This window comes from Notolabrus celidotus, chromosome 19 (genome assembly GCF_009762535.1).
Source record: "Notolabrus celidotus isolate fNotCel1 chromosome 19, fNotCel1.pri, whole genome shotgun sequence".
In the NCBI taxonomy this organism is placed as follows: Eukaryota; Metazoa; Chordata; class Actinopteri; order Labriformes; family Labridae; genus Notolabrus; species Notolabrus celidotus.
Genome location: NC_048290.1, coordinates 13637904 through 13654447, shown reverse-complemented (window position 1 = coordinate 13654447; position 16544 = coordinate 13637904). Strand labels below are relative to the sequence as shown.

Here is a 16544-nt window from a genome sequence, read left to right as displayed (position 1 = left end):
AATGGGGATAACAAAGTGGATTTCCTCATGATAACAACTTAATTTATGTCATCCTGAGATAATCTTCAAACTTGAGAAGATGAAATGTGTCGATCTAACAAAAAGAGGTTGGTCACCACCAAACTAAGACTTTATTCCTTATTGTCTATTATCACATTGCCAACGTGACATTACTGTAGACAAATCTTGTTTTACAATAATATGTATATCAGAGATCCAGTGAGTTCACAATGTTCTTTTCATAGTAATGACATGGATTGGAGGCCGATACTTTCCAAGCACAGAGCGGTGGACTCAGTGTTGTTAACTTCATTGATATTTGACTTTCAAAATAAAAACAAATCTTATTATATTTCAGAAATATATTTTCTCCTCCTCATTCTAAAATGACAATTGTTGGAGTAAAATCTGTAGAAGTTTTTTTCTCATTCCTGTGTAACTCCATCATGTTCAGGCTGTGGCTCCTTGATGATTAAGAGATTAAGAGTAATGGGATCTGTGTTGTGGAGTCAGAGTTGGTCAGAGTGGAGCAGCAGTTACTACCTGAGGACAGGTAATACAGAAACATTTCTATGGGTACAGCAGTTAACCTTTAGGGCCATAGAGGACAAAGCTCAAAACTAACACAAGACTGCCAGGAGGTAGGCAACAACTGCCAGAAACTGGGATAACAACCCTGAACCCCCCCGACTGTCAGAGGCTGATATTTTCTAACTCTTCCCCAGTCTGGTCAGAACTACAGAAGCCTTTTGCAGGAGAGGTGAAACGTCTTCAAGAATGTCTCCCAAGTCCAGTTGTCTTTCGGATCAAGCTTTGAATTACCATGACCTGGATGACTGAGAACCCTCACAGACGAGCCAGACACTGTAAACATTAAGAGCTTAGCCCTAAAGGGATCTATACTTCAGTGTACCCCCAGGAGGGTTTCCCCCATTTATATCAGTCATTTGACAATTGTAAAAAACAGTTTGATATAAGACTGTCTGAAATTTGGACACTTATTTTGAGAATGATTGCTGGACAGGGAAATGATTAGATTAGATTAGATTAAATTAGATTAGAACTTTATTTGTCGACAATGTGAAAAATTGCCTTCGGCTTCACAGTATACGGTGGCATCACACAGACATACAGACAATACAACATTTGTAAACATAACAGAGAGAGAGAGAGAGAGAGAGAGAGAGAGAGAGAGAGAGAGAGAGAGAGAGAGAGAGAGAGAATTAAAAAGTTAGGTTTGATTTTGCGATCTAAGAATTTAATAATTGAATTACTCTTGGAACAAAGAGTTCTTGTAAACCTTCTTTGTGGCTCGTGGCAGTCTCAAACACTGACCTGTTGGGAGCAGTTCAAAATGGTTGTGCAAAGGCTGGGATGGGTCACCTGTGATGTTCAGGGCCTTCTTCCTACTAATCTGTGATATCATCATTAAAAGCCTTCATTAAAGACACTACTACGCTGCAAAACACCAGAACAAAAGAAGTGGCTCTCAGCATCTTTCAAATTAGGCCACCACAGCAGACAGATGCGGACCTTTTACAAAGAGACACACAGGATCTAAGTAAGTAACCGGTTAACACATATTTATCATGAACACAGAGATATGAACAACCAGGTTTCTCTGTTTGCATGTAAACCCCATATCCCAAATATGATCAAAAGAGGGATAAGGCTTGTAACAAGGAAACTCAAGTCCATTGAAACACCCTGAATCATGAAAACTAAAAGAATGCTCGCACAGCTCCTTTCCTTAATTATTCTGAACAAAAGGAATCACAGCACCAGACACTAACTATCATGTCTTCCTGCTTTGCACCCACAAATATTCTCTTCTATCTTTTATAATAATGTGATAAATGGAGCGCTGCCTGCAAGCTAGTTCAGGCAGACAACTCGAGCCGCGCTCATCATACTGATACGTCACCACCTCTCCATCAGCTGATCTCAACATCCTCATTCGGCGGTCTATTTAAACGGCAAGCCTCCTGTCTCTGCCTCTGCTTGCAGTGCTCCTGCTGTTCTGCTCAGTGCTGTGTGAAGTTTGTCCCCACCTCCTCCCCGGCTTCCACCTGCGGGCTCCAGGGGGGTTAGTCCTATCTCATTGCTCCTAATGTCTGCATTTAAATAATCTACGAGGAGTAATGAAATTCGGAGCCCACACGCCAAACACAATACTGTATGCTGCAATAAACTTATTAAGTAAACGTGAGTTGTCTGACTGAAATACCTTCTCTACTTCCTCGTTCACTGTTTTTCGGAATATCACCTAATGTAATTTAATATCTAAATGCTTCCTGAAGCGTAATGTAGAGATGTAAAAATGTGCATGCTGGAGTATCAGTATAAGTAAATAATGTGTAACTAGAAACCTAGCTTACAGACATTAAGATCCTGTGAACACAATGTGATTAATACTGGGAAATCAGTGGTGAGGCATGTGTTAAGCACACAGTGCTGTGGTTGGGCCATAGAAGGAAATTTAGACTGAAAGTAGAGTGGGGATAGAGTTACCTTTCCTTGTTCGGCTTCTCTGCTCAGAAAAGTTCAGTCATCAGGAACAGGAGTTCTTTAGACTACGTTATAAAGCCTGGACAACAACTCTGCTAATCAAATGTGATGGTTAGAGGTTGAGTTTCAACAAGGGGAATTTTATTTTTATAAGCTTCAGCTAACGTAAACTTTAAATACTGTTGCAAAATCTTAACTCGTTACAGTATTCTCTTCCTCTCACAACACAATGGAGATAACATCACACCCACACATGCTTCCCAACAAAAGGTGAAGCTGGCGAGATTCATAACAATGAAAGATCAAGAGGAAAGGAGGAAATTATTTTGCTTTGTGCAGGTATGTGACTAATCCTTCAAGGAAAGTAACAGTTGTCCAAATTTAAACGGAGCACATGAGGTGAGGAGTGAAAATGAGCAGAAGGGAAGCAGCTGGATCAAGGAAGTGATTTTGGGAATGCAATGATCACCATGAGAAGTTAATGCCAAATCTAAAAGGTAGGAGATTAAAGAACTTAATGGTGAAATTCTCTGGAAGAATTGCACCAATGTGACATCATTGAACGTCAGCTGTGAGACCGCTAAATGTTTTAGATACTTAAAGAATATACATGACTGTTCAGTCAATGTACGACTAAATCTTATACAGTTTAAAACACTTCACAGACTTTATTACTAAGGATTACTAAGGAAAAACTGCATAGTTTTTTTCCCTGATGTTTCTCCTCTCTGTAATAGATGTCAATCCTCAATAGGTAATTTAACGCACTCATTCTGGTCATGTAGTACTGGAAAAACATCTTTTGCTGTTTGTCTGAGGCTTTTGGAAAATGTTGGAAACCTGACCCACTGGTGGCCATCCTTGGAGCTACAAGCTCCTTATCTTTAGCTGATAAGTATGAGAAGAAGGCTGTTTTGTTTGGAATGGTGGTTGCAAAAAAGCTAATACTAAGAGTGTGGAAGATGGACTGTGTGCCCACCTTTGATTTGCTGGGAGAAATGGCGAACACTCTGAACCTTGAGAGACTGAGATTCCACAAAGAAGACAGAGGAAGTGTGTTCAATAAGATCTGGGACCCTTTGCTGAACTTTCTTCGTGGCACACATTAATATTCTGCGTCATAACTGCACCATCCTGCTGCAAATGTGTCTTTTTTTTTCCTAATAAGAACTGCTTAAGATAAGGTTTTAATGTGATCAAGGCTGCTATTGCAACAGACGTGCTCTTTCTTGTTGTTGTTGTTTTTATTTTTCCTTTTGGGGGGGGTTAGCTTTTATTTTTTAAGTTTTGCTTTGTTTGTGTGTTGTCAAGTCTGTATTTTCTATGTTTATAAAAGCAATAAATATATTTTCAAAAAAAAAATGTTTCAGATAAGATTTGGTCTCTGTACTCTGAAAGGGAAGAAGGATATGCTGTAGTTGGGGAGGATCATGAGTAAGAGCTCTGTAGAAAAGTCTTAAAAATAAATAATATGTAATAAGGAAGGAAACCATGTGCTGCATGTTACGCAAATAGAAATGCAAATAAGAAATAGGAAGGTAAAGATCAGGTCAGAGTGCAGAACAAGGCCACAAGACCACAAACTGTCAAGATTCTTATGGCAATGGATTCCACTTACATGAGACTAATCCATGTAAATTTACCCATGATGCATTCTGCTGACCTTAACTCAAAGGTTGTTTCTCATTTCATTCATAAAAGCAAATCTGGCACTTAAAATATGAAACTATTGTTCCCTCCACTGCATACTACCTCAGGGGAGGTACTGATGTTGAAGAAAACACCCCTGACAAATCATTCTTTCACAAGGTTTATTCTGGCATCTTGTTTGGACTGAAAAAGCCTCACTGTGTGACACCATCTGATTGAAGGCTGGGAAGGATACTGGTCCAAAGACGAACAAAGCGGAGCCTCATTTCCTGTCCAACGGAGCTGTCGTTCATCTTACCATTGATCTCCAGGAACTTCTGTCCACTGCTGGTGAATTCAGGCCAGAACACAGGCACCTTCAGGTTTCCTTTATTGGGATCCCTGAAGAAGAAGAAGAAGAAGAAGAAGAAGAAGAAGAAGAAGAAGAAGAAGAAGAAGAAGAAGAAGATCAAACACCAATCAAAGCGTACATTACTGTTTTTACAATGTTTCACCAAAAGCAAAGTTTGTTTTACCCAGTTCTGGCAAAGTTAGTCCAGTAGGCGATTATGTAGCCTGACAGGTCTCTGTGTCTGTCTCCATAAGCCTTTGGGGTGGTGAAAGGTTTGCCAAACACATACTGAAGGTCATCAGTGTGGTCTGATCCCACCCAGTCATGGTAGGGTTTGCCTGGTCCGGCCAGTAAACTGGGCTCAGACAGCAGGTAGGAGAAGCTGCGGCCAGACCTGGTCAAAAGATGTGATCAAAGATTTGTTTTCATCACCAGAACAACACGGTAATGCATGAAGCTGGAAGAGAGCGGTAGGATGAACGCGACGGGGAGGGGCCTTTCTGTATTTTCATTGTTGGCCGGCTTTCATCCCTGCTTTGTCTCATCTACTGCACAGCCAAAAACAAAACAGTTCAGCGTTCCCCTCCCTTGTCTTAAAAATTCTGATACTCTGCATACTCCTCGAGTGAAACAAAAATCTGCAAATTCTGAGATCATTTCAATGCAAAAGAAGGCGACAGTTGTCTCACCTGGCGTTATCAGCGTGCAGGTAGAGTTCAACCTGTGAAGGAACCAGGAAGCCGTTGTCAGTAGCGATGTCCACAGCAGTCTTCTTGATGGTGTCCTGGCTGGGTGATGATTCCCAAGAAGACGAGTACTCAGCAAATGCAATATCAAAACCAGCTTGCCCAAAGTCTTTGCCGTAAGCAGCGAGGAGCCTCTTCACGTCTTCTCTGCAGTGTAAGCAAAGTGTTTTATCTGTGAAAAGGTCCTAAAACAATAATAATTTATCCCTGAACACAAAACTGTCTTACACTGGAGTCTCTTGATTCTTGTCACCCAAGGAAGGAATGTCCGGTAAGGTGAAAACATGTCCATCCATGTTGTTAACCCCTACAAGGTAGTCGATGTCAGCAGCGTTGTGGAACAAGTTGGCCGGCTGATCAGGGAGGAAGTCACCATCAACCACAGGAGTCAGAACCATGCTCAACATATTAGGATCTGAGGAGCATTAACACAGAAATACATTGTAGGTTATTTGAATGGCCGGTTCAGCTTCAGAGCTCTGCCAGTTGATTCTCTCAACAAGACTAAAGTTATTTGAGAGAGAGCCTGCCTCCCAGGATAGTTTGCGACTGAGACACCTTGTCAACTCTGGAAGCAACAAACTTTCAACAGCAAAAGCTAAATGCATGGCTATAGCTTGCAGGCCAGTTAACATGTGGAAGATGAGCATCTGCTTGAAATAATTTCTAACACCGGTAAGAATTGCTTTACATTGTTAATGTGGAATTAAAAGTTGTTTTTAAAACATAAAAATACAACTCTAAATGCAATTAAAAATGTGATTGACTGCATGATAGAAAGGCTGCAATTAATTGTGATTAACTACATTTCTGTGCTTTATGTTTAGCCTTAGATATCATACAATCTAAAGACAGCTGTTAGATCCTGAGATGCTCACGATCTGGGGAGCCTTGTTGGATGGGGAGAGTGGCCATGGTGAGAGTCTCAGCATCTGTTGATTTCAGACAGGCCACCATCCTGTCATCAGTGGGACAGCCTATCTTCTCAGCAGTCTGATCCCATGATAATAAAACAAGTTTAGAGTGTCAGAATGTCCGTATACTGAACTCAGGCAGAAAGGATGTTCTATTGATATTGACCTATACTTCTGTAAGTATGCCGGAGGATAGGGGCAGTTGTGCTGCAATGACCCAAAGAATTTCTTTTATGATTAAAACAAATACTACACAAATTTAAAAACACATGCAAAGGCCTTTGACAAATGTGACAATGTAAGCATGCTGCAAATGGGAAAAATGCTCAATTCAATAATTAACTGTTCTACTGAATGCCCCATACCCTTGTCGAAGCACTTCCTTTGTGTTTACTGAATTTGCAGATTCTTTTGTTTTGCATTTTAATAATGTACTTACTTTAAATCTCTTTCTTTGTGTGCTTTTCAATTCACATAATTTCTGAATTGACAGTCCGTTTCTTCCTATGGAAATCACTTCAGCCATTGCAGCAAAAATGGAGCGCTGCCTGCAAGCTAGTTCAGGCAAACAATTAGAGCTGCGCTCATTCATACTGACACGTCATCATCCTCCCTATCAGCTGATCTCAACATCCTCTCATTTTTACGGTCTACTTAAGCTGCAAGTCTCCCTGTCTCTGCCTCTGCTTTGTCAGTGCTCCTGCTGTCCTACTCAGTGCTGTGTGCAAACTTCGTACCCACCTCCTCCCCGGCATCCACCTGCAGGCTCCGAGGGGGATAGTCCTTTCTCATTACTCCTAAATGTCTGCATTTAAATAATCTACGAGGATTAATGAGGCTCAGAGCCCATACGCCAAACACAATACTGTATGCTGCAATAAACTTTATCTGAAGTAAACGTGAGTTGTCTGACTAAACTACCCTTGTTGGCCAACATATGAAAGGTCCTGTGTAATGGCTTTGTTCACATTGTCTTCTAAGCAAGGTTTTTCAATTAAATGAAGGGTTTGAATAATTTGCAAACCATCAAAATGTTTTTTTTTTAATCAACATGTTACCCAGAATCCCAACTTTTTGGGGATTAACTTTTCATCACCTCATAAGAAGGTTGAATTTTGTTTTTCCATATTAGTAGAAAAAAAATATATAAAAGAACTAAACCTTGAACTTTAGAACTAGCTCTTTTTTCTTAAACACTGAAGACTGACACACAGTGAAATACCTCCACTGCAATCTTGAGTGGGTTCTTGCTCAGAGCCCATGGGCAGAAGGCGACACCGCTCTGGGAGATGGCTCTTCTGACCAGTCCTTTGTTGTGGGGGGAAAGACTCTGTGTATAGATTAATACATAGAACGTATTTCTATTTTGTGTGTAGCTCTGTGTGTCTGTTAGTAAATGATTGATTTTCCATTAACAGTATTTGTTGTGTTTTTAACAGTATGTGTTTTCACTGACACCTCTCACCTGGAAACTGACACTAGCTCCACCTGCAGACTCTCCAAAGAGAGTGATGTTTTCAGGGTCTCCTCCAAATGAACGGATGTTCCTGTGCACCCAGGCGATAGCAGCATGCTGGTCCCACAAACCATAGTTTCCTGTCATGGTGACAGATTTTGAGCACAGAGAACATCGCCACAGCCAACAAGTCCTTAAAGTTGTCCTTACCAGGTAAATCAGAGTCCCCTGTGCTGAGGAAGCCCAGAGTTCCCACACGATATCCCACAGACACAACGATGACATCCCCTCTGTCCGCAATCTCCTGACCGCTGTACAGGTAGTTATCCAGAAAGTTTGGCCCCATTGAATTACCGACCATGAAGCCTCCCCCATAAAGCCAGATCATGACGGGGAGGTTTGATGACACTGAAGAACACAAAGTGAGGTTTGCCTTTATTTTACAAGCAAGTTTAACATTACCAAAGACGTAGTAATGCACAGAAGAATAGATCCTTCACCCTGTCTGCCATGAGGAACCCAGATGTTCAGATAGAGGCAATCCTCACTGCCAGAGCTGGAAGTCTGGTCTGTGTTTATCTGCAGACATTGATCAGCAAACTGTGTTGCCTGAAGAACTCCTGGAAATGGATCAAAACATTGATCATTAACTCTCAGTGCAAAAGGGATGGTTTACTGATATTTACTCACCATCCCACCCAGGGTGAGGTTTGGGTTTCTCAAGGATTTCAGGCTTGTCTGCAAAGGGGATTCCTTTAAAAACATCCACTGAGCGGAACAGACCGAGGGGGATGTTTCTTCCCTGAACACTGCCACCTTCTGTTTGAACCACACCAAGCTGGAGACACAATCGAACAACAGCTTTGGAATTCAGTGACAGAATAAAATAGCAAGGTCTACGTTAACACAACAGCTAAAAAAAAATACAGTGTCATCTATCAGAAGGACTTGAAAAATATGAACCTTTTTGTGTTGAAAACATGTTTGTCAGAAATGTTCTTTTTGTTTTGTATTTCCTTTTGTGTGCAAATCTTTCACTGTAAAAACACAGCTGTTAAACTTCCAGCTGATAAGCTGCAGCAACAGGAGGTTGTTACTGGTTACACAAAGTTATAACTCATTGATTGTGAAGGTAGATCTCTTCAAAGAAACACTAATAAATCCCCCAAATCACAGAATTATTACACAAAATCATGTTTACTTGAATCACACATTTGCAAATTTTTGTTAGTTGAATACAGACTTACATTGGCTGCTGAAGCCGTCCCCAGAGACAACACAACAGCAAACAGAATCATCAGTTGGTCCATGGTTGCGGTCTAGCTCCAGAAAGTGTCTCTCCAGGTGCTTATATACACGAGACCTAGCCTTCAAAATGTTTAATTTCGCCGTTCAGTCCCAAAACAGCTGCCCTGTGCTTTAACCGACCATGACCTCAAAACTTCTGATGGGAAACAGCCTGGTGTAAACCCTGACAACTGGCTCTAATCTCACTCCGACTCTTACAAATAGTCTTTGTGCCAAAGGCTATGGGAGTGTTGGGTGACAAATTAAAGGTACAAAAACCCATGGGATGTGATTTAAATTCTGTTTATACACATTCAAATACTCAGGGATGCCTTGTACACAATGCATTGTCATCATAGGATAAAGCTGAAGACTCAGCGGTCCTTTGTTTCGAGGAGCAGTGACCCCAAATTTCACCCAAACCAAGCCAGTAAAATGTCCCCCAGCCAGGTCATCAAAAAGCCACCAGACCTCTGCACTACGAAGGTCGAGTTTCCGTGCCTCTGCTAAGCACCTGCTCTCTCTAACATGTTTCAAATGAACACTTTAAGCTTTGGAGAAGGTGGTCAAGTTGACCCACAGAAAACACTCTGGCAAATCTTTTCAGCACAAGGTTTATTCTTTCTTGTGTGCTGTGAGACCGCAAAATGTTTCAGATAAGATTTGCTCTGTAGAAAAGTCATGCAAATAAATTGTGATAAGGAAGGAAACCATGTGCTGCATGTTACGCAAATAGAAATGCAGATAAGAAATAGGAAGGTAAAGATCAAGTCAGAGTGCAGAACAAGACCACAAGACCACAAACTGTCAAGATTCTTATGGCAATGGATTCCACTTACATGAGACTACTCCATGTAAATTTACCCATGATGCATTCTGCTGACCTTAACTCAAAGGTTGTTTCACATTTCATTCATGAAAGCACATCTGGCACTTAAAATATGAAACTACTAGGTACTGATGTTGAAGAAAACACCCCTGACAAATCATTCTTTCACAAGGTTTATTCTGGCATCTTGTTTGGACTGAAAAAGCCTCACTGTGGGACACCATCTGATTGAAGGCTGGGAAGGATGCTGGTCCAAAGACGAACAAAGCGGAGCCTCATTTCCTGTCCAACGGAGCTGTCGTTCATCTTACCATTGATCTCCAGGAATGGATGTCCACTGCTGGTGAATTCAGGCCAGAACACAGGCACCTTCAGGTTTCCTTTGTTGGGGTTGCTGTTAAATAAGAAGATCAAACACCAATCAAAGCGCACATTACTGTTTTTACAAAGTTTCACCAAAAGCAAAGTTTGTTTTACCCAGTTCTGGCAAAGTTAGTCCAGTAGGCGATTATGTTGCCTGACAGGTCTCTGTGTCTGTCTCCATAAGCCTTTGGGGTGGTGAAAGGTTTGCCAAACACATACTGAAGGTCATCAGCGTGGTCTGATCCCACCCAGTCATGGTAGGGTTTGCCTGGTCCGGCCAGTAAACTGGGCTCAGACAGCAGGTAGGAGAAGCTGCGGCCAGACCTGGTCAAAAGATGTGATCAAAGATTTGTTTTCATCACCAGAACAACACAGTTACATACTACACATCTGATCAATGACATCCCCCCTTATACAGCCATGTTCCCTTTAGTATAAATAATATCTAATCTGTCTTACTGTTGTCAGCAATATGAACTAAGTTGCATCAAATAACCCTTCCAGTGAACCCTTTCTGAGAGCCAATGCTAAGAAATATAAAAATCCCCATTATTGTGGTAAACTACGCTTTAAAATTGCATTTAAACCAACGTAGCAGAAAGAAATGAGGTGTTCTGCACTCTAGATTTAGAGCTGGAAAAGGTTGAAGTGCACATCTGTATTAAGCTACTGCTATTTCAGTTTACTGCCCCTTAAAAAACGGATTCATGTGTTTTCAGAGTTGTTCAACTTAAATCTGCATTTTATTAAAGTAAACAGTTCAGTGTTCCCCTCCTTTGTCTTAAACTGTCTCATACTGCTAGCTAAACCCTCCAGTTTGTCTTTGCAGTTTGTCTCACCTGGCGCTGTCAGCATGCAGGTACAGGGCAGTCTGTGCAGGAACCAGGAAGATGAAATCAGTCCCAATGTCCACAGTAGTCTTCTTGATGGTGACCTGGCTGGGTGATGATTCCCAGGTGGATGAGTATTCAGAAAATGCAACATCCACACCAGCTTGCCCAAACTCTTTGCCGTAAGCAGCGAGGAGCCTCTTCATATCTTCTCTGTAGTGAAATAAAGTTGAGAGCTTTCTAAGTGGGTGGACTCAGCTGTTTTTGACCTGAAGATTTCCTCTCCTGTCATTAACTTCCAAAGTGCTTTCCCTTACTCGGGAGTCTCTTCACTCTTGCTACCAACAGAGGGAACGTCTTTTGAGGTGAAAAGATGTCCATCCATGTTATTAACCCCTACGAGGTAGTCGATGTCTGCAGTGTTGTGGAACAAGTTGGCCGGCTGATCAGGGAGGAAGTCACCATCAACGACAGGAGATAAAAGCAGGTTCATCACAGCAGGATCTGAGAAACATTAACACATAATTACTCAGGTGGTGTTAAAAACCACATATCAACATTGTGCCTTTGGTAATGCATCATTGAGTCCAGTGATAAATACATTTATATTTGTGATGAATTGTATGATCATCAGCTGTACATTCTGATTAGCTGTAATGTAAGAGAGTAGTTCAATGATCCTGCAATGCTTACGATCTGGGTTTCCGTGTGTGATGCGGGGAGCAGCCATGGTGAGAGTCACAGCGTCTGTTGATTTCAGACAGGCCGCCATCCTGTCGTCAGTGGGACAGCCAAGCTTCTCAGCAACCTGAGCTCATGATCATAAAACAAGTTTTAAGTAGGGGGTCAGAATGCTCTGTGCTCAGGCTGACAGCATGTTCCTTGAGATTACTGCAACTGCCTTCTTTTTGGTTTACCCGACAAGTCCATCCATAAACTTCAACTGGTTAAAAATCCTGCTGCCCGCATCCTCACCAGAACCCCCTCCAGCAGCCACATCACCCCTGTCTTGCAGCAACTCCACTGGCTTCCCATCAAATACTGCATCATCTTTAAGATTCTGTTTCTGACCTTCAAGACCATCAACAACCGAGCTCCTCAGGACCTCATTGAGCTCCTCCATACCAAAATACCCAGCTGTAGTCTCAGGTCCTCCTCTTCCACTCCTGCTCGCTTGACCACCATGGGGTCGAGAGCCTTGAGCCGCTCAGCCCCCCACCTCTGAAACTCTCACCCCCAGGACTTACAAAATTTCAGCTCTCCCACCACCTTCAAATCCCGCCTCAAAACTCACCTTTTCCACCAAGCCTACTCGCTTTAATCTGCCTTTATGGGACTGGAATGACTTCACCTTCACTTTTATCATGACTTCACTTTCATTTTTCTAGTATTGTATTGTTATTCTGTTCTATTTATGTATTCATTTACTGTTGAATGTTGTTTTTACCCTTGGTATGTTGTAAGGTGACCTTGAGTGTTCAGAAAGGCGCCTATAAATAAAATGTATTATTATTATTATTATTATTATTATTATTATTATTATTATTATTATGTCTACATTTTGACGTGTAATATCAGCTTATAGAACAAAAATATTGTATTAGTCTGTTCTGTTACAATCTACTCCAAGCAAATGGAGTATTTATCACTTCATAAGAAGACTGAACATTTTTTATTTCTATATTAGTTGTCAAAACTCATAAAAGAACTCATCCTTTAAATCTAAAATGAAGACCTTATTAACACACATTGACACACCTGAACTGCGACCTTGTGCGGGTCCCTGTTCAGAGCCCATGGGCAGAAGGCAACACCGCTCTGGGAGATGGCTCTTCTGACCAGCCCTGTGTTGTGTGGAGAGAGAATCTGTAAAGAGGAAGAGACACAAAGATAAAGAAATGTCTCATCTCTTAAGTTTCTGTCTACAGTTTGCCAATAAAAAAAAAACAGATTTATTGTGTTGCTCTGTGGTTGTTTTTAAAGCTTTCATTTTCCATAGACAGTAACTAGAAGAGTGGTACTGTGTTTTCACTGTAGCCTCTCACCTGGAAGTTGACACTAGCTCCACCGGCAGACTCTCCAAAGAGAGTGATGTTTCAGGGTCTCCTCCAAATGAACGGATGTTCCTGTGCACCCAGGCGATGGCAGCATGCTGGTCCCACAGACCATAGTTACCTGTCAAAGGGACAGATTTTGAGCACAGAGAAAATTGTCACAGCTAACAAGTCCTTGAAGTTGTCCTTACCAGGTAAACCAGAGTCCCCTGTGCTGAGGAAGCCCAGAGTTCCCACACGATATCCCACAGACACAACGATAACACCACCTCTGTCTGCAATCTCCTGACCGCTGTACAGGTAGTTATTAAGGAAGTTTGCTCCCATTGAACCACCGACCATGAACCCTCCTCCATATAGCCAGATCATGACGGGGAGGTTTGATGACACTGAAGAACACAAAGGGAGGTTTTCCTTTGTTTTACAAGCAAGTTTAACATTACCAAAGACGTAGTAATGCACAGAAGAATAGATCCTTCACCCTGTCTGCCATGAGGAACCCAGATGTTCAGATAGAGGCAATCCTCACTGCCAAAACTGGATGTCTGGAGCATGCTCATCTGCAGGCATCTCTGAGCAAACTTTGTTGCCTTAAGAACTCCTGGAAAATGATTACAAATACAGTGATCATTAACTCTCGGTGATATTGAGATTCGTTTTTTGATTGTTAGAATTTCAAACAGATATTGACTCACCATCCCACCCAGGGTGAGGTTTGGGTTTCTCAAGGATTTCAGGCTTGTCTGCAAAGGGGATCCCTTTAAAAACATCCACAGAGCGGAACAGACCAAGGGGGATGTTTCTTCCCTGAACACTGCCACCTTCTGTTTGAACTACACCAAGCTGGAGACACAATCAAACAACAGCTTTGGAATTCAATGACAGAATAAACTTCAGGGTCTGTAGTTAAACAATAGGTAGAGAATACAGTGAAGTACTAATTTGACATTCGTTTCTGGAAATCATGGATGCTGCGTCCTCAGCTCTAAAGAGAAGAGGAACTTCCCAGCTAGTTATCTGCTCACAGTTTAAAAGCTAGCATCCGTGATGGGGGAGGACCTTACACATTTCAGAAGACTATGCTGAACTACATTCTGCACAATTTAAAACAGCATGGCTCTGTAGTAGAGGAGTCAGGCTGCTAAACTTGCCTGCAGTCTTGATTTGAAAACATTTAATGCATCATGTAATGACACAATACTGCAAGAAGACTCTGAACTGTTGAGCAGCTGAGATCTTATATCAGCCAGGAAAGAGACAAAAGTTTACTTTTAAAGCTCCAGAAACTCTCCTTGGTCCCCAAATGTTTCCTTAGTGTTGTTTAAAGAAGAGATCATGAAACACAATGATAAAATGCCCCTGTCCTGACTTTTCTGAAACGTGTTGCTGGCATTAAATTCCAAATGAGTATATATTTTTCGTAAAATAGTAAAATGTTTCAACATTTCAGATGTTGTCTTTGCACTATTTTCAATGAAATATTTAATTTATTTGCAAAATGTCAAAAACTGTTTTTCACAGCATTAAAACTTTTGATGGGATGGGCTGTATGTCATTGTAAGGCATATAGCTGTTTATGATTCCTTTTTATTCTCTACTGTTGTATATTTTCTTTTTTGTGTGCAAATCTTTCAACAGCTTGAAGAGTTTGCACAGCTGTTACATTTCCAGCTGATAAGTTGCGATGAGAGAAGGTAACACTCGGTTAAAAAATATTATTGCTCATTTACTGTTTTTCTCAGTCGCTTTGGTACATTTCTCAGATCAGAATTGAAATTCTCAAAACTACTTGTTCAATCTTCACATCATTGCGTCACTTGTGCACATCAAAAAAGCAGTTTGTCATTTATTTGAACAAGTTGCAAATGCTTTGGTACATCCATGCAAATGATTATGTACAATTCTCTGCTGTTTCCTATATTATCAAGTGCTTATGTCATGTTGGTCAAAATGTATTATAATGGGTCTCTGTTGAATAATCTCACCCTCCACAACATTTATAGGCATTAGTTCATCGCATAAGTCTTCACATGCAAAATGGTTGAACATGTTGTCAGAATATGTCAGTCATATTTCTTTACATTTCCATTAGATTTTTTTTTTAAAATCTGTCCTGAATTGGTCAATTTCTCCCATAGATAGATAGATAGATAGACAGATAGATAGATAGATAGATAGATAGATAGATAGATAGATAGATAGATAGATAGATAGATAGATAGATAGATAGATAGATAGATATAGCCAGAGCACAAAACAATGTTACAATGTCTGACAATGGAAGGACAAGGAATTGGACTGGGTCATCATTGGACATCAGAACGTCCCTCTAGAGTACACTGTTATATTGACAACATGACTAAGCAATTTGACTGTCTTATCCGTACACACTGACACAAGGACTTGTCATTCTGATGGCACTGACATGTTCATTGACACAGATATTTACTTTTGAGAGATGAAGGATTTTGAGCAAGATACTGGCTTTGTAGGTAATCCATGGTGATGATTTGAGAAATGTACCAAAGCGTCTAAGAAAAACAGTAATGTGAAGGCAGACCTCATACAAAAGTTTAATGAATCCCAAAACAAGCAGAGATAGTTGAACTTAAAGGTTCAAAAGTTCAGATAAGAAATTCAAAACGAATTACTCTATTCTAATCTTTGCTTGAATCACACATTTGCAAATATTAGTTAGTTGAATACAGACTTACAGTGGCTGCTGAGGCCATCCCCAGAGACAACACAACAGCAAACAGAATAAACAGTCTATCCATGGCTGATGTCCAGAAGCAGCAAACCTCTCCAGGTGCTTATATATACGAGACCGAGCCTTCAAGAGAATAAACGTTAAATATAGCCGTTCACTCATGTGTGTAACCTTCACAGCAAAGCAGTTGTCTTGTGTTTTCCCTGACCATGACCCCTGAACCTCTGATGGGAAACAACCTGGTGTAAACCTGACAACTGGCATCAGGGTCAATATTCACACATTTACTTGTCTTAAAAGTTCACTTTAAATCTCTCAGTGACCCACAAAAATAGTCTTTGTATCAAAGCCATGGTAGTGTTGGGTGACAGATTAGGTGTAAAAAGCCGGATGTGATTCTATGTTGTTTCTATGCATTCAAATACATAAATGGTGAAACCTTGTGCCTTATGTTATCCTGGAAGAGACCTCTCTGAGTCATCATAGGATAAAGCTGATGATTCAGAAGTCCTTTGTTTTGAGGAGCAGTGACCTTTCCCTCTGAGGGGACAAACTGACCCAAACCATGCCAGTGATCCCCCACAGCATCACAGAACCACCAGAGCTCCTCGCTGAAGAGGTCAAGATTTCAGGCCGCTGCTGTGCTCTTTGTGTATATCAGAAATGCAATCACATTCAGGTTATGGTGAAGGATGACTCTTGTGTCTCACACGCTGACTCTTTTCTTAAATTCTCTATAAAACATGCATTCATCTTTGAAATAAGGGGGGTGCAAAATGACTTTGTGCCAAGTGGTCCTCATTTTGTTGAACCATCTGACCAGAACAGGGAATCAAAATCCTGATAATGCAACAAATAGTTACATA

General features: G+C 41.0%; 2 protein-coding genes across 2 annotated transcripts; both read right to left on the bottom strand.

Moving 5' to 3' along the window:
- Positions 1-4305: 4305 nt before the first annotated feature.
- Positions 4306-8941, bottom strand: LOC117831254 (bile salt-activated lipase-like). Its single transcript, XM_034709868.1, has 11 exons — positions 8853-8941; positions 8296-8443; positions 8106-8225; positions 7816-8013; positions 7615-7745; positions 7372-7479; positions 6114-6228; positions 5464-5650; positions 5179-5382; positions 4674-4883; positions 4306-4539 (listed from the first exon to the last, which is right to left on the bottom strand). Exons 1-11 carry the CDS (start codon positions 8913-8915, stop codon positions 4353-4355), a joined length of 1671 nt encoding a protein of 556 aa, XP_034565759.1. The 5' UTR covers positions 8916-8941; the 3' UTR covers positions 4306-4352.
- A 940-nt stretch (positions 8942-9881) lies between these two features.
- On the bottom strand, positions 9882-15715 carry LOC117831277 (bile salt-activated lipase-like). Its single transcript, XM_034709898.1, is given in 12 exon segments — positions 9882-10115; positions 10199-10408; positions 10924-11127; positions 11232-11418; positions 11608-11722; positions 12673-12780; positions 12960-13012; positions 13015-13089; positions 13160-13357; positions 13450-13569; positions 13664-13811; positions 15683-15715. Coding segments are annotated over 12 exon segments (1623 nt in total). The 5' UTR covers positions 15701-15715; the 3' UTR covers positions 9882-9928.
- Between the last annotated feature and the right edge of the window lie 829 nt (positions 15716-16544).

Bases quoted from the DNA above. Each gene is read 5' to 3' on its own strand.
- LOC117831254 (XM_034709868.1), bottom strand. From the start codon at position 8,915: ATGGACCAACTGATGATTCTGTTTGCTGTTGTGTTGTCTCTGGGGACG. The intron at 4,884-5,178 runs GTGAGACAACTG...TCTTTTGACCAG, and splicing joins CTGCACGCTGATAACGCCAG to GTCTGGCCGCAGCTTCTCCT. The intron at 4,540-4,673 runs GTAAAACAAACT...CTTCTTCTTCAG, and splicing joins ACTAACTTTGCCAGAACTGG to GGATCCCAATAAAGGAAACC.